We start from the raw sequence: 19,786 nt of genomic DNA on the forward strand, positions 1-19,786 counted from the left end.
AGTTTTGTTTCTGAACAACCCACCCATCTATTGGTGGTTTGCGCTAAGACGTTGTACTAGCTAGGTTTCCATACAAACTCGCAAATACAGCGCAGGTATTATTGTGGACAAAAGAGCAAGATTATTTTTAAATTGTCAAACAGCTGCCAAGCATAGATGATCATGTCACCAAAATAAGACCCTCGTTATGTATTGAAAAGAGCATCAAACTCATCACCGTGCACTTTCACCTCCCTGTGAAGTTCAAAACGTATTTCATATGTAACCTATAAACTGCATGGTTTCCCAAAGTCCTAGTGGTTCAACCACACAATATTTTCACGTGATTCCAATTTACATCAATATATAATATTTGTCGCCATTTCTTGCATAATTCATTTTACAGACACAAAAAGATCCCACCTTGTATACTGTATTTTGTTATGTCTGAATTTGGACATTTTACCCGACAAATTTGCTGTTTCCATCAGGACTGTTGTGGGTTTTTTATAAAGGTTTGATGGAAACATGGTTCTAGATTGTTATGCTGATTAGACTAGGGTAATGCTGAAGGCACATAGTGGAGACAGACTAACATAGCGACATACATTAACCCGGTCAGAACATGCTGAGGCACCAGACTAGCAATCAGAACATGCATACCATAGTATAAGTACAGTCATGGGAGTCTCTATTTACATCTGAAAATGAAAGCCAGCCATCAGTAGCAAGTAGAGTGCTCATTTCATTAAATCCTTTGATTTAAGAGAGCGAGGCAGATCATTTTGTTTTGTGTGTGTGTGTGTATATATTTAAAGTAATGACATGGTGAACTTGCTGTATTTACACATGGCTTTCTGGCATAGTTTGAAAATAGGGACCACATGAGGAAACAAACAAGAACATGACTGAACTCAAGTTTAGGTTTTATACTTATTTTTATTTTGAACTTTGATACATTTCAGTTCCTCCTCCACAGGTAGACGCATGGAAGAGCCTGTCCAACAGTCACCCCCAACCTCTGACCTTTAACCTTATGCCAGGGTCAGACATGGTGACCCCTCATAGGCCCAGCAGCCCCTCCAAAATCAAGCAGCAACTCTGCCGTTTTGACCAATCCCGCCGTCCCTGTATGTTTCATGTAAAATCTCCTACATTTCTCTCCTTTTAAAAAATACAAAGTACCGTACTCTTATGTACAAATCAAAAACAGTCCAACAAACACAAATGTATTGCTTCTTCCAACCTTGCAGCTCAGACACTAATCTGCAACCATTGACGCATTTTGCGCTTAATACACTGGTGCTACAAAAAGTTCTAACACAGGGATCAACATATCCCCATTCTCTTTATTTTGGGGGGTTTCCTCAACAACAAAAAGTTTTTAAAAAAGGAAGTTGAAGAAGGTGAATGTGACGCATGCTGGTAGTAAAGGACCAATCAGACGTCAGAATAGAAGATAAAACAGTTCTCTCCACAGGAGGCAATGAGCTGCTGCTCAGATGTCCATCTCAAACTGGCTGTCATCTACAGAGGGAGAGAGAGACAAAAGGAGAGAGACAAAAGGAGAGAGAGAAAGGAGAGAGAGAAAGGAGAGAGAGAAAGGAGAGAGAGAAAGAGAGAGAAAGAGAGAGAAAGAAAGAGAGAGAAAGAAAGAGAGAGAGAGAGAGAGAGAGAAAGAAAGAGAGAGAGAGAAAGAGAGAGAAAGAAAGAGAGAGAGAGAAAGAGAGAGAAAGAAAGAGAGAGAGAGAAAGAGAGAGAGAGAAAGAGAGAGAAAGAGAGAGAGAAAGGAGGGAGGGAGAGAGAAAGAGAGAGAGGGTGGGGAAGAGGAGACATTAACAAATCTGTCATTACTTGTATCAGTCCACTAAGTCCTAACCACAACCATAATGATGGATTGACGGGGGGGGCATGACAGTGTTGTGTTCATCCTTCTTACAAATGTAATCTCCCAGAGCAACAAATCTCCCAGAGCAGACACACAATCACCTAACCCTTCTGTTTCTGTTTGTCTGTCTGTCTGTGGGAGAGAAAATCGGTCATCTTTAATCTCCATCATCTTTAGCCTCACAGAGAGAGGGAGAGACGGACAGAGAAAGAGGGGTCAGAGGATGGTGTGCCTTCTCTAGACAAAAACAGTCATCTCATGACCAATAGAAGCAGCCAAACCAGACCACTCACCCTCAGACCACTCACCCTCAGACCACTCACCCTCAGACCACTCACCCTCAGACCACTCACCCTCAGACCACTCACCCTCAGACCACTCACCCTCAGACCACTCACCCTCAGACCACTCACCCTCAGACCACTCACCCTCAGACCACTCACCCTCAGACCACTCACCCTCAGACCACTCACCCTCAGACCACTCACCCTCAGACCACTCACCCTCAGACCACTCACCCTCAGACCACTCACCCTCTGCTGTTGAAACAACAAGCTCCATTTAACTGTTCATCTAGTATCCGTGTGCTGACCTGACCTCAACACGCTCAGATAACCAACCTGCTACTTAATGACACTGTCTGCAACTAGCCCACAGCTCAACATCCTAGTAGTGTGTCATTAGCTGTAAAACAAAACCGTGCCCTAGGACAACAGATAGCCAGCCAGCTGATATGTAGAGATATCTACAGTCAAGTACCAGATAAGATACACACTGATATAAACAGATATCTGCAGAGTTATGGGTAGGACAACATTACAATGTTCTATGGGCAATTCCACAGACATGGAATTGCGCTGAGACTCAGATTTTTCACTTAAAATGTATGCCAAACCAAAAAGTTGAACAAACCAGAACATTTTACAAAAACACATTTACTGGAAGAAAACGTAACCAATTCAAATGCAGAAATTCCATTTACTGATTTGGTAATGGAATTTCAAGTATTAATCACTCAATAACAAAATGTGATATCTGTAAAAACATTAACTAATTGATAGGTCTACCGTCACTTGTTACTTCTCTAAACTTTCATTATCCTCCCTCATGAGGGAGAGAAATTGGAAAATACCTGGCAGATGTGTGTTTTTGGTAACGGAATTTCAAAGCACAAGGCAAAGTCTCAAACTTACAACAGGAAGAAAAAAAGTGTTGATATTAGTTGACAAGAGGTCTTTACGTCAACATTGTGTTTAGAGGCATTTCTAATATCTTAAGACTTTAATGGTAGATGTTCTCTAAGACCCCTTATCCATCTGCTTTAGGATGGACAGTTTAAGACTAAATGTATATTTGACTTAATTACTCAATGTTGGTGCTCATGGCCTAGTTTCACAGTACTGTCAAGGGGTTTTAAGACCTAGTAACGTTCCACACACACACACACACACACAGGAATAACAGAAGGTGATCATGTCTGACAGACAGATGGACAGACCAACAGGAATAACAGCAGGTGATCATGTCTGACAGACAGATGGACAGACCAACAGGAATAACAGCAGGTGATCATGTCTGACAGACAGATGGACAGACCAACAGGAATAACAGCAGGTGATCATGTCTGACAAACAGATGGACAGACCAACAGGAATAACAGCAGGTGATCATGTCTGACAAACAGATGGACAGACCAACAGGAATAACAGCAGGTGATCATGTCTGACAAACAGATGGACAGACCAACAGGAATAACAGCAGGTGATCATGTCTGACAAACAGATGGACAGACCAACAGGAATAACAGCAGGTGATCATGTCTGACAAACAGATGGACAGACCAACAGGAATAACAGCAGGTGATCATGTCTGACAAACAGATGGACAGACCAACAGGAATAACAGCAGGTGATCATGTCTGACAGACAGATGGACAGACCAACAGGAATAACAGCAGGTGATAAGGCCTGTAAAAATGCTGCTCTGGTCTTCTACTGCCCCTCATCCACTTCTTAAAACACTAGGTTCCATGAAGACAAGGGAAGAACATAAAGCTAGGTACATGTCAACATTATCATATAGGTGGTTGAATGGACATAAAAGGTAGGGTAGAGCTAGCAGGTTATACCAGTGTGTACCTACCATGTCCTTTTTGGCCTCCGCTGTGTGTGTACATGTTCATATGCACGTTTGTCAGTGTGCACATCTGTACAGAATGTGTGTGTGTGTGTGTGTGTACACTGTACGCGTGTCTAGTGTGTGCATATTCCTACCTCCCAGGTCCTTCTCCTCCTCCAGCTCCTCTTTAAGTTCCTGTAGTTTGCCCAGAGGGTGGAGAGCGGGCACCGTCACCCCAGGGATCTGCGGCAGGCAGCATGGAGGGGTACGGGCAATGGGAGAGTTCCGACAGTCCAGGAGGAACTTCCTGTCGTAGATGATGCGTGTTCCTGTCGGAGGGTCGGGGGGGGGGGGGGGGTTAGCTTGGTGGTGCAGACTCTGGGGCCTTTCAGAACACACACATATATACACACACACACTTAGATAATGTGACACTTAAATAAAGTCCACCTGTCTGCAATCTAACTAATTATGTGACTTCTGAAGGGAATTGGCTGCACCAGATCTTATATAGGGGCTTCATAGCAAAGGGGGTGAATACATATGCACGCACCACTTTTCCATTTTGCAAAAAAAATAATAATAACTTTTTTCACTTCACCAAATTGGACTATTTTCTGTATGTCCATTACATGAAATCCAAATCAAAATAAATTTAAATGACAGGTTGTAGTGCAACAAAATAGGAAAAAACGCTAAGGGGGGTGAAAACTTTTGCAAAGCACTGTAGGTCCTGGATGTCAGGAAGCTTGGCCTCAGCGATGTACTGAGCCGTATGCACTACCCTCCGTAGCAACCAGTCAGTGCATGCTCTTGAAGGTCACCTCTGGCCTGCTCGCCTCCCTACCACTGAGGAAGTACAGTTCCTGCTCAGCCCAGTCAAAACTGTTCGCTGCTCTGGCACCCCAATGGTGGAACAAACTCCCTCACGACGCCAGGACAGCGGAGTCAATCACCACCTTCCGGAGACACCTGAAACCCCACCTCTTCAAGGAATACCTAGGATAGGATAAAGCAATCCTTCTGCCCCCCCCCCCCTTAAAAGATTTAGATGCACTATTGTAAAGTGGCTGTTCCACTGGATGTCATTAGGTGAATGCACCAATTTGTAAGTCGCTCTGGATAAGAGCGTCTGCTAAATGACTTAAATGTAATGTAAATGTAAGGTGCAGCTGTAGAACTTTTTAAAGATCTGGGGTCCCATGGAAAAGATTTGGCGTCTCCTGAGGGGGAAAAGGTATGTCATGCCCTCTTCACAGCTGTCTTGGTGTGTTTGGACCATGATAGTTTGTTGGTGATGCGGACACGCTCCATTACAGCCCCTCAATGTTACTGGGGGCTTGTCCAGCCCTCCTTTTCCTAGTGTCCACGATCAGCTCCTTTGTCTTGCTTAGATTGCGGGAGAGGTTGTTGTCCTGGCAGCACATTGCCAGGTCTCTGACCTCCTCCCTGTAGGCCGTCTCATCGTTGTCAGTGATCAGGCCTACATCACTGTTGTGTCGTCAGCAAACTTAATGGTGTTGGAGTCGTGCCTGGCCACGCAGTCGTGGGTGAACAGGGAGTACAGGAGGAGCCTAAGCATGCATCCCTGAGGGGCCCCTGTGTTGAGGTTCAGCGGGGCAGATGTGTTGTTGCCTACCCTTACCACCTGGGGGCGGCCCATGAGGAAGTCTAGGATCCAGTTGCAGAGGGAGGTGTTTAGTCCAAGGGTCCTTAGCTTAGTGATGAGCTTTGTGGGAACTATGGTGTTGAACGTTGTAGTCAATGAACAGCATTCTCACAGGTGTTCCTCTTGTCCAGGTGGGAAAGGGCAGTGTAGAGTGCAATAAAGATTGCATCATCTGTGGAGCTGTTGGGGCGGTATGCGAATTGGAGTGGTTCTAGCATTTCAGGCATGATGTTGATGTGAGACATGACCAGCCTTACAAAGCACTTCATGGCTACCGATGAGAGTGCTACGGGGCGGTAATCAATTAGGCATGTTACCTTTGCTTTCTTGGGCACAGGGACTATGGTGGTCTGTTTGAAACATGTAGGTATCACAAACTCAAACAGGGACATGTTGAAAATGTCAGTGAAGACAGTTGGTCTGCACATGCTCTGAGTACACGTCCTGGTAATCCATCTGGCCCTGTGGCTTTGTGAATGTTGACCTGTTTAAAAAGGTATTGCGCACGTCGGCTAGTGAGAGCATGATCACACAGTCGGCCGGAACAGCTGGTGCTCTCATGCATGCTTCAGTGTTGCTTGCCTCGAAGCGAGCATAAAAAAAGCATTTAGCTCATCTGGCAGGCTCAAAATAGTTTGCAAGCCCTGCCACATCCGACGAGCATCAGAGCCGGTGTAGTAGGAGTCAATCTTAGTCCTGTATTGACTCTTTGCCTGTTTGAATGTTCATCGGAGGGCATAGCGGGATTTCTTATAAGCATCAGGATTAGTGTCGCTCTCCTTGAAAGCGGCATCTCTACCCTTTAGCTCGGGTGTGGATGTTGCCTGTAATCCATGGCTTCTGGTTTGGATATGTACGTACGGTCACTGTGGGGATGACGTCGTCGATGCACTTAATGATGAAGGCAATGACTGAGGTGGTATACTCCTCAATGCCATTGGATAAATCCCAGAACATATTCCAGTCTTTGCTAGCAAAACAGTCCTGCAGCGTAGCATCCACATCACCTGACCACTTCCGTTTTTGCTTGTAATCAGAAGGATAGAATTATGGTCAGATTTGCCAAATGGAGGGCGAGGGAGAGCTTTGTATGCATCGCTGTGTGTGGAGTAACTCTGGTTGCATGTGACATGCTGGTAGAAATTAGGTAAAACGGATTTAAGTTTGCCTGCATTAAAGTCCCCGGCCACTAGGATCACCGCTTCTGGATGAGCATTTTCTTGTTTTCTTATGGCCTTATACAGCTCGTTGAGTGTGGTCATAGTGCCTGCATCAGTTTGTGGTGGTAAATAGACGGCTACGAATAATATAGATGAGAACTCTTGGTAGATAGTGTGGTCTACAGCTTATCATGAGGTATTCTACTTCAGGCGGGCAATACCTTGAGACTTCTTTAATATTACACATTGCACACCAGCAGTTATTGACACACCCTCGCCCCTCGTCTTACCAGACGTAGCTGCTCTGTCCTGCTGATGCGCGGGGAAGCCAGCCAGCTCTATATTATCCATATCGTCGTTCAGCCACGTATCAGTGAAACACAAGATGTTACAGTTTTTTTATGTTGCGTTGGTAGGATAGTCTTAATCGGAAATCGTTTGTTTTCCAATGATTGTATTGTGAAAAACTGAGTTTAAATGTATTTGGCTAAGGTGCATGTAAACTTCCCACTTCAACTGTAAAAACAATGCGGAATAAAAAATAAATAGCACAGTTGGTTAGCATTGTGTAAAACGTCAGTCATCCCCTCCAGCGCCATTATAGTCAGGCCCTATTGGTCAGGTGCATGCGATGCATAAATCAGTCGCATAAAGAAAGCACGGGTTGAGGGAATGGTTTTCCTAAACAAATGAGGGATTTTGGCAAGATTTTCAGCAACACGGACAACGCGATAAACACTGTTCTGTTGATGATGTGGTGGTCGCTGTAGCAGGGTAGGAGAGACAGACAACGGGTGCTAGTCGCAGTCAGTCGCTGTCAATTTGTTTTTTAACACAGCACAGCAAGTCTGAGGCTCGGTGCATATAGTTGATATGATTAAAACACAGGGTGTGTCAATATATGTAAAAAAAAATAATAATTGACCAATCGATTGGTCTGAAGAACAGACAACATTCGGTCGACCAGTATTTATATTTTAGTCAGGGACATCCCTAAAATTGACTCATGTACCATAACATCTGTTGGAGAGATTAGTTATAAACTCAAGCACATTATTCAGTGTACAAAAATGTAGGATTTAGTTCTTGATTTATCCAATATGTTCCTTGAAAACCAGCCATGAATCTTTTGATGTCAAAACTGCACAAATACAAGAGTGCATCTGGAAGAAACTGGGACTGCACCCCTCCCTGGCCTTAGGGTCAGGGCTGTTGGATGCATACCAAACACACACACGGTTTTCAGCCCAAGGAGAGGAGATGGAGGAGGAGGGAGGGGAGAAGAGGGGTCATCAGTTGGCCATTGTGAGTCAGGGAAGAGAGGAACACAGGAGGATACAGAGGAGAGGTTGTGGGTTGGCAGTAGTAAGCCAGTTCTAGGAAAGTGGAGAACATAAACAAGTTCTCCTAGAACCAGGAAGTGGTGACAGGAGGCAGACCAGAAACATATGTGGTCACCACCAAACACACAGAGCTCTCCGTGTCGCCTGCACCGGATGCTCTGTGTAGTACTATGAAGTACGCTACAGAGCTGTACTGTAGTCACCAGCAGAGTTTTCCTTACATTATGTTTGCTTAGGTGGGTTGACGAGGCCTTCTGTGGTGATACCACATTCCTGAGGTTGCCTGGTTGAGTGGAGGTTATGTCATCTCCTCCGCAACAGGCCTAGACTATTAGGAATACAGTATGTAAAAGGAAACTTGACTTGCCACTCCATACAAAGTTTGTCTGCATGTTTCACTTTGCATGTCTACAGCAGAGACTGTTTGGTAAACAACTAGGCTCTAACAGGTTGCTGACAGACTGATGTCATCCCTTAATTGCAACAGAACATTGATAAACAGCCGTTAAAGATATTATATCATGCTGATGAACTGAAGTTTCACCTGAACCACCGTGTACCGATCATAGATAAAAAGCTCAATAAAAATTTGATAAACAGTCATTAGATATGAATCATCCAATGTTGTGGTGTCTACTAGTGAATTCTGCCCTGGACAGGGTTACACGGAGAGGACGGGGAGTGCTGCCGTGCAGTACTGAGTATTAGCAGTGGTGTAAAGTACTTAGGTAGTACTTTAAAGTATTTTTACTAAAGTCATTTTTTTGTTGGTATCTGTACTTCACTTTTTATTTTTTACTTCACTACATTCCTAAAAACAATGATGTACTTTTTACTCCATACATTTTCTCTGACACCCAAAAGTTACATTTTGAATGCTTAGCAGGACAGGAAAAATAGTCAAATTCACACACTTATCAAGAGAACGTCCCTGGCCATCCCTACTGCCTCTGATCTGGCAGACTCACTACAAATCAAATGAATGTTTTATTTGCAAATTATGGCTGAGTGTTGAAGTGTGCTTGCACCTGGCCATCTGAGGGTGCTCGACCGTTTTGAGTCTGCGAGGAGAACGAGAGAGCTTTACATGTGTGAGAGGGTGTGGGGAGTTTGAGGGAGGAACCATTAGAGGGAGGGGATGTGAGAGAAGGTGGAGAGCGCCAAGCCAGGGTGGCGTGAGGGGATGGAGGACTTGGTGGTGTGGGGGGAGGGGGAGGAGGAGGAAAGGTTAATAGGGTTAGTAGCATCTGAGTTTGGAGCAGACTGGGAGGTGCTGCTTTTACCAGAGCTAGGATAAAAAGCTGGGATTTTAGAGGCAGGTACAGTAGAGGGAAGTAGTTTTATGACCCCCACCCCCCCCCCCGCTCTTTTAGCACTTCCGTTAGCCTTCAAACAGAGATGCCAGACCAAAGACTGGTTGTCAAAAATGGAACGGGTGATTTAAAGTAACAAATGCAAAACAACATTGACTTCAGATGGCCAGGGGCCAAATTGTGCTGTCTGGTTTTCTCAATATAAGGAACATGAAATTATTTACACTTTTCAATACTTAAGTACATTTTAGCAATTACATTTACTTTTGATACTTAAGTATATTTAAAACCAAATACTTTTACTCAAGTATTTTACTGGCTGACTTTCACTTTGACTCAAGTCATTTTCTATAAAGGCAGCTTTACTTTAGAATGACAATCGGGTACTTTTTCCACCACTGAGTACGAGTACAGCACGCTGGAGTCACAACTGATATCCCACCACTGAGTATGAGTACAGCACGCTGGAGTCACAACTGATATCCCACCACTGAGTATGAGTACAGCACGCTGGAGTCACAACTGATATCCCACCACTGAGTATGAGTACAGCACGCTGGAGTCACAACTGATATCCCACCACAGAGTACGAGTACAGCACGCTGGAGTCACAACTGATATCCCACCACTGAGTACGAGTACAGCACGCTGGAGTCACAACTGATATCCCACCACTGAGTATGAGTACAGCACGCTGGAGTCACAACTGATATCCCACCACTGAGTATGAGTACAGCACGCTGGAGTCACAACTGATATCCCACCACTGAGTATGAGTACAGCACGCTGGAGTCACAACTGACATCCCACCACTGAGTATGAGTACAGCACGCTGGAGTCACAACTGATATCCCACCACTGAGTATGAGTACAGCACGCTGGAGTCACAACTGATATCCCACCACAGAGTATGAGTACAGCACACTGGAGTCACAACTGACATCCCACCACTGAGTATGAGTACAGCACGCTGGAGTCACAACTGATATCCCACCACTGAGTACGAGTACAGCACGCTGGAGTCACAACTGATACAGTGCAGAACAGTTACATTTCCACACAGACTATGCAACCTCTGCCAGTTGAGCACCCTGTCCTGAACAAAAGGGGAGCGGAGTGTGTGTGTGTGTGTGTGTGTGTGTGTGTGTGTGTGTACATTGGGGCAGGAATTCAGGCAGAAGCTATGCAAAGAGAGCAGCACAGCCAGCAGCTAAACTATAGTGCCCTGGCCCCGAGTTATGCAGCTAAGTCCAGCTCTGTGGCCAATCTCTCGGTTCACATGAAACCTAGCCCATCCCATGTAATGCTACGCTCTGTCAGTGGCAATGGGATAAGACCCACCCACCCTCCCCTCATCACATTACAGCAGGGAGAGATTGGCCGGGGGACCAGAGCATTCTCGCCACACCATGTGTATGCTTGTTGTGCTCACATCAGCAGTTAGTTGTGGAAAATTAACTTCTGGTTATAGAAGCATCACGTAAAACTGCTCTAAACCATCTGTTTTATTTATTTAACTAGGCAAGTCAGTTAAGAACAGATTCTTATTTACAATGACGGCCTACCACGGCCAAAACCGGACGATGCTGGGCCAACTGTGCGCCGCCCTATGGGACTACCAATCATGGCCGGTTGTGATACAGCCTGGAATCAAACCAGGGTCTGTAGTAATGCCTCTGGCACTGAGATGCAGTGCCTTAGACCGATGCGACAGTCGAGAGCACCTGTTGTAAGGTATCAATGAAGAATCACCATAAGCACTGTAATGACAGTAACAGAGCTGTTATAGCCATGTTATAACTATTCCTTAAAGCTCATAAGTAATGTGTTCTGGTCTGACCATGCCATCCACGACGCAAAAGTAACATGAAGGATCCATAGAGGACCTGAAACCACACTGCTTTCTGCTCTCAGCCAAATCACACATTCCACCACTCCCTCCCACGAGTCCTCACTTCAACAATTCTTAGAAAGGCCTCTCGTTGCACTCCATTTATACTTCCCAATCCCTCCCCCCTTTTCTCCCCCTCTCACACTTTACTCTCTCTCAAATTCAAAGGGCTTTATTGTCATGGGAAACATGTTCACATTGCCAAAGCAAGTGAAATAGATAAAAGTTAAACAAAAAATGAACAGTAAACTACACTCAGTAAACAAAAGTTCCAAAGGAATTGAGACATTACAAATGTCATTATGTCTACATAGTGATGTAACGATGTGCAAATAGTTAAAGTACAAAAGGGAAAATAAATAAACATATATGGGTTGTATATACAGTGGTGTTTGTTCTTCACTGGTTGCCCTTTTCTTGTGGCAACAGGTCACAAATCTTGCTGCTGTGATGGCACACTGTGGAATTTCACCCAATAGAGACGGAAATTGTGGGCAGTGTGCACATAGCCTGTCTTCCCTTGAGAGCCATGTCTGCCTACAGCAGCCTCTTTCAATAGCAAGGCTATGCTCACCAAGTCTGTACATAGTCAAAGCTCTCCTTAATTTCTGGTCAGTCAGTGGTCAGGTATTCTGCAATGCTGTACTCTCTGTTAAGGGACAAATAGCATTCTAGTTTGAAAAAAAAAAAACAACTACTAAGCAATGTGTCAAGTAATAAGATTTTTGTCTTCTCATGATTTGATGAACAGAGCCCCAGGACCAGCTTGCTTTGGGGACTTTTCTCCAGGTTCAACTATCTGTAGGTGATGGCTTTGTTATGGAAGGTTTGTAGAATTGAACAGCTCTTTTCTGTATTTTTCCGTCACTCCCTCTCTCTCCACTTGGCTAGAACAGAATGTTCCAACAGTATTCCTGAAATGCACCAGAGAAGCTGTGGTGGCGCCCAGAGGGTGTCTCCCTCTCGCCTCCCCAATCATCACCCTGAATCTGGCCCGCCCACCAATAGGTCATAGGTTAAGAGGAGCTTGTTGTCCACCAATCGGCTTTTCCGCTCAAGAATGTTGTGCCAAATTTGACAACCATAACTCCCATCACTATGGCTACTTAGCTTACATAATGTGGCATGTTTTCCATATTATGAGATCTGATATATAGCAGATCTCCACTGACAAAACATAGCTGAAAGCTAAAACTACATTTCGCCCCAGCAAAGTTAATTGGAAATTGGTTCCCAACATAGCACTTTACATGAGCTGTTTTAAATGTGAATTTCCGCAGCCAGTTCTCTCAGCGAGTTTACACAGGTCTGAACAATGTAGTAAACAGACAGTGCCGAATCCCACCTTCATACTGCTCTGCACAGACTGCACGTAAACAGCAGCCATGCAGTTGAATACGTGAGCCCTGTTTTTTTCCACATCACTTAAATCATTTTCGTCTATCAATAAGAATATTGCCGTAACATTACGGGAAGAGTGAGTTCCCATATTTAAAAGACTGGACGCAATAATATGAACACATTTTTTAAAGATGCATTGAATGAAGTTTCAGTTAAAATATCACATACCATACGCTATTTCCAACAAACACAGTACGCTCAAGTCAAACAGACAGGTAACTAACCTAGTTTTAGCCAGCTAACTAACAAGCACGTGTCACTCATTTGCGCATGTATTATATCCGACCAAATAAACTGGAGTCACAAGACAGTGACGGTTAAGTAACGTTGAGAGGTTGCAAGATTTGGGGAAGTAAATGTACGTTTCAATACAGCTATAATTAACGTGAACGTGTTATTTCCTTGGACAACCATCGTCAAGTACCTAGCTAGTTTAGTTCACCCTTTCCTACAATATAAAAGTTAGTTTTCTATCTAAAAAAATAGCTGGCTAACCTTAGCTAAACTACCACTGGTACAAAACGTGTTGCGCGTGCTGCATGGTTGATGGTAAACATCCGGGCCAGGTGCTCTTACCTCCGGGCGTTGTGGAGAAGAGAGTACCCCCGGGAGTCTGACTATAGCAGTCGGGGAGCTGCGACCAGTCTTTCAGGGTGAGAACCCGGGTAGGGATTGGGCAACTCTTCGCCTCCTGAGCGTTGGTCGTCATCCTGGGTTTATTTGGGTTCTTCTGATCAACCGCAGACAGATGCTTAGTGTGAAGATCGGTTGATCTTGCAAATTGGATTGTTTACCAAACAAGTAATTTGCTAACAAGATAAAAAACAACAAAACCTTAGATACAGTAGCTCGTTTTAGCTAACAAATTAAAACAGACGGAATCGACTGCAGAGCTGTTCAGGGCGGACGGTTTTGTTGCCAGATAAGTATAGCTGTCAGCTCAGCAACAACCGTAGCTTGAGAGAACGAACTGTCTATTGAACATGTTAGCGTGCATTTAACAACTATCAGGGTGCCTCTGGTCATGTGACGTGTTGTGATCGCTACAGCCATATATTATACATACAAAGGCAACAGTCGAACCTGATCTCCACGAAGAAGGGCGACTGATTGGTCAATCAAATATTAGCTCCGCCTGTGAAGGGTGGAGCTGTCCACAACGGAGTGACATGTTCATTTCGATCCGGAAGAGATCTAGTGGATCTAATCTGAAGCGATGGTGTAGAACAGAAAGCAACACTGACCAGAAACAAGTCCCAACTTGTTTTACTTGACAACAATGGCAAAGCAAATACATTATTGAGCAGAAACAACCCCAAGACTCCAAATACAATAAATTCCATCAAAAAAGAGAATAAACTGATCTACATAAATTCACCACATTCTGATAATGTACCTAACTGACTATGACTGAACAAAGCCAATGAAGTTATGACATCACTAAATGGATCCGTCTGTGTAGTGATACCACTCTGAACAACATATTTACATGTACATGTGATGTGTACACAGGCTAGATATATTATACATTCATGGCTGCACAATAAACGTATCACCCGCGTGAGATAAATATATTTAATTGATACAGTATTGATTGTTTTATAATACATGTCATGGGAACAGGGAGTGTGGTACTGTATGACATTTATTTTTTAATTGACCCGAATTTCTCCCAAATTTCGTGGTATCCAATTGGTCATCATAACTCACGGCCCGCCGACAAGGACACAATGCCTGACATGAAGTTTTACCCAAAATTGAACTAATGTGCACACACGTTTCCCGAACAGTTACACACGTCGGGAGAGGTGCATCTGCGACAGCCGAAAGTCGGAACACCGGTTTTCCGACAAGGCTCAGATCAACATGGCAATGTTGCCATTGTTTATTAAAATCTGCATTGAACCTTTCAAATGTATTTTTGCACTGAATATGTACACACGCTGCTGCTACTCTGTTTATCATACAGCGCATTGGGAAAGTATTCAGACCCCTTCCCTTTTCCACATTTTGTTACTTTACAGCCTTATTCTAAAATGTATTAAAACATTTTCTTCTTCAATCAAAACACAATACCACATAATGAAAGAGATTTGCGTCAGTTCATATCTGGTATCAGGACAAAATGTGATTCAGAGTCACCGAATATATTTTAAGTATTTTAATTAAACTCAAACGATAAATGGTAAATGCAATTTTCGTATACAGTATACGGGTTCACTGTATCACCACGCAGGGTAAAGCAGGTAACTGTGTAATGTACTCATATAGCAGTTCTTATACTATGACAGCTTTAGTTCCAACTCGTCCAGTTGGCCTATCATAGTAGAGGCTGAGCATGGTTTAAACTCTTGCTCCGCCTTTGGTGGCACCCGGACTTGTCCAAGTCCCTTGGCGCTTTCCTTTGTCCACATCTGGTTGCTGGGTAGATTAGCTCCGTCTTGTGTCTCCCCCTTGATTCTTCACTCAAACAATTCCTAATATGGTACTGTCCAGTAATCTAACCTCCCTGGTTGGCCTAGAGAGATGCACCCCTCCCCTCTCCAGATTGACCACAGCTTTTATGGCCTGTGTTGGTCAGTCATTACACACCTACATCTGTATTGTTTGTGTGTGTGTGTAACAAAACAATATTCATCTTCAAACAATATGCTAGCAGGCTATAGTGCATAAACATAAATCCTAACAATAACATCACAATACCCCATAATGACATCACAATACCCCATAATGACAAGGCAAAAACAGGTTTTTAGAAATTTCAGACCCTTCGCTATGAGACCCGAAATTGAGCTCAGGTGCATCCTGTTTCCATTGATCATCATTAAGATGTTTCTTCAACTTGGAGTCCACCTGTGCTAAATTCAATTGATTGGACGTGATTTGGAAAGGAACACCCCCTGTCTATAAGGTCCCACAGGTGACAGTGCGTCAGAAAAAAAAACAAGCCATGAGGTCGAAGGATTTGTCTGTAGAGCTCCAAGACAGGATTGTGTCGCGGCATCTGGGGACCGGTACCAAAACATTTCTGCAGCATTGAAGGTCCCCAAGAACATAGTAACCTCAATCATTCTTAAATGGATGAAGTTTGGAACCACCAAGACTCTTCCTAGAACTGGCCGCTCGGCCAAACTGAGCAATCGGGGGAGAAGGGCCTTGGTCAGGGAGGTGACCAAGAACACGATGGTCACAGAGAGCTCCTCTGTGGAGATGAAGAAAACCTTCCATAAGGACAACCATCTCTGCAACACTCCACTAATCAGGGCTTTATGGTAGTGGCCAGACGGAAGCCACTCCTCAGTAAAAGGCATCACAGCCCTCTTGGCATTTGTCAAAAGGCATCAACAGCCTTGGTTTCTCAAATGACCGCCTCGCCTGGTTCACCAACTACTTCTCTGATAGAGTAAAGCCCCGCCTTATCTCAGCTCACTGGTCACCATAGCAGCACCAACCCGTAGCATGCGCTCCAGCAGGTATATCTCACTGGTCATCCCCAAAGCCAAATCCTCCTTTGGCTGCCTCACCAGTTCTCTGCTGCCAATGACTGGAACGAACTGCAAAAATCACTGAAGCTGGAGACTCATCTCCCTCACTAGCTTTAAGCACCAGCCGTCAGAGCAGCTCACAGATCACTGCACCTGTACATAGCCCATCCAACTACCTCATCCCCATACTGTATTTATTTATCTTGCTCCTTTTCACCCCAGTATCTCTACTTGCACAGCTATCACTCGTGTTTAATTGGTATATTGTAATTACTTCGCCACCATGGCCTATTTATTGCCTTACCTCGTTTGCACACACTGTATATATACTTTTTCTACTGCATTATTGACTGTTTGTTTACTCTGTGTGTCGAACTGCTTTATCTTGGCCAGGTCGCAGTTGTAAATGAGAACTTGTTCTCAACTTGCCTACCTGGTTAAATAAAGGTGAGATAAATAAACGACTCAATGAGAAACAAGATTCTCTGGTCTGATGAAACCAAGATTGAACTCTTTGGCCTGAATGCCAACTGTCACATCTGGAGGAACCCTGGCACCATCCCTACGGTGAAGCATGGTGGTGGCAGCAACATTCTTTGGGGATGTTTTCAGCAGCCTGGGACTAGTCAAGATCCAAGGAAAGATGAAAGGAGCTAAGTACAAAGATCCTTGATGAAAACCTGCTCCAACAGGACGACCCTAAGCACACAGCCAAGACAACACAGGAGTGGCTTCTTGACAAGTCTCTGAATGTCCTTGAGTGGTCCAGCCAGAGCCTGAACCCAATCGAACATCTCTGGAGACCTGAAAATAGCTGTGCAGCGACGCTCCCCATCCAACCTGACAGAGCTTGAGAGGATCTGGAGAGAATGGGAGAAACTCCCCAAATAAAGGTGTGCCAAGCTTTTAGCGTCATATCCAAGAAGACTCAGGCTGTAAATGTGATGTTTTTGCTTTGTCATGGGGTATTGTGTGGATTGATGAGGGAAAAAAACATGAATACATTTTAGAATAAGGCTGTAAAGTAACAAAATGTGGGAAAAGTGAATAGCACTGTAGCTATTTAGCGGTCTTAAGGCTTGGGGATAGTAGCTGTTCAGGAGCCTGCTGGGCTGTCCGCACCACCCTCTGTAGCGCCATGCAATCGAGGGCGGTGCAGTTGCCATACCAAGCAGTGATGCAACCAGTCAAGATGCTTTCAATGGTGCAGTTGAGGGCCCACGCCAAATATTTTCAACCTCCTAAGGGTGAAGAGGCGCTGTGTGTGTGGACCATTTTAAGTCCTTACTGATTTGGACATCGATTGTGGGAAAAGTCTCAGCTCAGGGATGATAGACGCGTTTCCCACTAGTAATCACCAGTTGGAGGGGCATCCAAGTAGATTTCCCCCAGTCATATGTGGTAAATATCACCTTCCCACTTGGTTATGAGCATTAGCTGTCAATGTTAATATTTATTAAAATGTAACGCATCAGAGCCATGAGTTGAGTGTGCATATTCTATTTTGTAAGATGACAATGCATTGTGTTGAAACTAGTCAAACATGCTATTCATTTTGGTGAAATGAAAACAAAGCCCTACCTACACAAACAATAAAGTGCACAGCCACAAGTACATTTCAATATGTTTATTGAATATTAAGGTAAATATTTCACATTAATACAGGCTACGTAAAGTAGAGCCACTATACGACATGAAATGTACTCTCCTTTTAACCCTTTTTAGTATGTAAACAATTATACATGTATTTACCACTAAAAGGTATTCTGATTTCTTCCTCTCTTTAGGTAATCATCATCCTCTAGTTGTTGGCTGAGTATCATTAGCTACGTCATCATCAGCTCTCCCCCTGAGGAGAACGAGAACTCTGTACGCGAGTCGAAGTCCTAAATCTAAGCTACAGAGCATGGAGCCGGTTGGACAGGCTGTCAGTTTATTCATCAGACATCAACAGGACTTTAAACAGAACTAGGGCCCAGAGTTTTCCCTCCCGACTCCACAACAGCCATCGCTGAAATGGTAGTATATTTCTTTATTTCTTATTTTGAGTTAGGCACATTAAAGAACGGTGTAAAGATCATTTCTCTCCATTTCTTCAAACTCTGCTTTGCTCTTCGTTCTCTACTAAAGTTAACATGTTTTACAATTCTGTTGATTTTTGTTGTCAGTTGGAAATGAAATTCATGTTTGTGGTGTGTGTGCGTTTGATTTCTGTCGATGCCAGCCGGCTAGTTGACGTGGTTCAGGTGCACGTGAGGAGCCCAGGTACCAGGCCACACCTGAACGAGGAGGAAGAAGATGAGAAGTGGAACAGGGGAGAGAGAAGGAGATTCCATTAGCAAGGAGAAGTGTGTGTGTGTGTGTGTGTGTGTGTGTAGAAAAAGTTTCACCTGCTGTGGGTCGGTGTTGTCTGCGTTGTTGGGGACCACCTTGATGATGGGGCTCCATGCAGGGTCAGCAGCATGCAGTCCGTTGAACATGCCCCCCCCCGGACTCTCCCCCATAGGGGGGTGGGGGGGCAGTATGGTCCCTCCATACATCGACATGGCCATACCCTGGAGACAACCAGGTCATTATACACATCACAACCAGGTCTACTAACTACAGTATATTAACATGGTCCTACCCTGGAGACAACCAGGTCTACTAACTACAATATATTAACATGGTACAACCAGGTCTACTAACTACAGTATATTAACATGGTCCTACCCTGGTACAACCAGGTCTACTAACTACATTATATTAACATGGTCCTACCCTGGTACAACCAGGTCATTATACACATCACAACCAGGTCTACTAACTACAGTATATTAACATGGTCCTACCCTGGTACAACCAGGTCTACTAACTACATTATATTAACATGGTACAACCAGGTCTACTAACTACAGTATATTAACATGGTCCTACCCTGGTACAACCAGGTCTACTAACTACAGTATATTAACATGGTCCTACCCTGGTACAACCAGGTCTACTAACTACATTATATTAACATGGTACAACCAGGTCTACTAACTACAGTATATTAACATGGTCCTACCCTGGTACAACCAGGTCTACTAACTACAGTATATTAACATGGTCCTACCCTGGAGACAACCAGGTCATTATACACATCACAACCAGGTCTACTAACTACAGTATATTAACATGGTCCTACCCTGGAGACAACCAGGTCTACTAACTACAGTATATTAACATGGTCCTACCCTGGTACAACCAGGTCTACTAACTACAGTATATTAACATGGTCCTACCCTGGTACAACCAGGTCTACTAACTACAGTATATTAACATGGTCCTACCCTGGAGACAACCAGGTCATTATACACATCACAACCAGGTCTACTAACTACAGTATATTAACATGGTCCTACCCTGGTACAACCAGGTCCACTAACTACAATATATTAACATGGTACAACCAGGTCTACTAACTACAGTATATTAACATGGTCCTACCCTGGTACAACCAGGTCTACTAACTACAGTATATTAACATGGTCCTACCCTGGAGACAACCAGGTCAT

At 44.1% G+C, this 19,786-nt stretch overlaps 2 protein-coding genes across 15 annotated transcripts in view; both read right to left on the reverse strand.

The window, feature by feature from the left end:
• Window positions 1-898: 898 nt before the first annotated feature.
• LOC129858407 (eukaryotic translation initiation factor 4E-binding protein 3-like) lies at window positions 899-13,812 on the reverse strand. The gene is made up of 3 exons (XM_055927608.1): window positions 13,339-13,812; window positions 4,141-4,314; window positions 899-1,506 (listed from the first exon to the last, which is right to left on the reverse strand). The coding sequence occupies exons 1-3, from the start codon at window positions 13,469-13,471 to the stop codon at window positions 1,478-1,480; spliced, it is 336 nt and encodes a 111-aa protein (XP_055783583.1). The 5' UTR covers window positions 13,472-13,812; the 3' UTR covers window positions 899-1,477.
• A 4,047-nt stretch (window positions 13,813-17,859) lies between these two features.
• LOC129858403 (ankyrin repeat and KH domain-containing protein 1-like) overlaps window positions 17,860-19,786 on the reverse strand; it is a 61,983-nt gene continuing 60,056 nt past the window's right edge. For all 14 annotated transcript variants that reach the window (XM_055927601.1, XM_055927597.1, XM_055927595.1 and 11 more), the window contains exons 37-38: window positions 18,638-18,802; window positions 17,860-18,526 (exon numbers count right to left, since the gene is read on the reverse strand). In XM_055927601.1, coding sequence (XP_055783576.1) covers window positions 18,476-18,526; window positions 18,638-18,802 — 216 coding nt within the window. In that variant the 3' untranslated portion in view covers window positions 17,860-18,475. The remainder of the gene's footprint in view (window positions 18,527-18,637; window positions 18,803-19,786) is intronic.

The sequence above is a fragment of the Salvelinus fontinalis genome, chromosome 6, assembly GCF_029448725.1.
Source record: "Salvelinus fontinalis isolate EN_2023a chromosome 6, ASM2944872v1, whole genome shotgun sequence".
Classification (NCBI taxonomy): domain Eukaryota; kingdom Metazoa; phylum Chordata; class Actinopteri; order Salmoniformes; family Salmonidae; genus Salvelinus; species Salvelinus fontinalis.

Coding starts and splice junctions, on each gene's coding strand:
- LOC129858407 (XM_055927608.1), bottom strand. CDS start 13,471: ATGACGACCAACGCTCAGGAGGCGAAGAGTTGCCCAATCCCTACCCGG. Junction 4,315..13,338: donor CTTCTCCACAACGCCCGGAG/GTAAGAGCACCT, acceptor ACCCTCCGACAG/GAACACGCATCATCTACGAC. Junction 1,507..4,140: donor GGAGGAGAAGGACCTGGGAG/GTAGGAATATGC, acceptor CTCCCTCTGTAG/ATGACAGCCAGTTTGAGATG.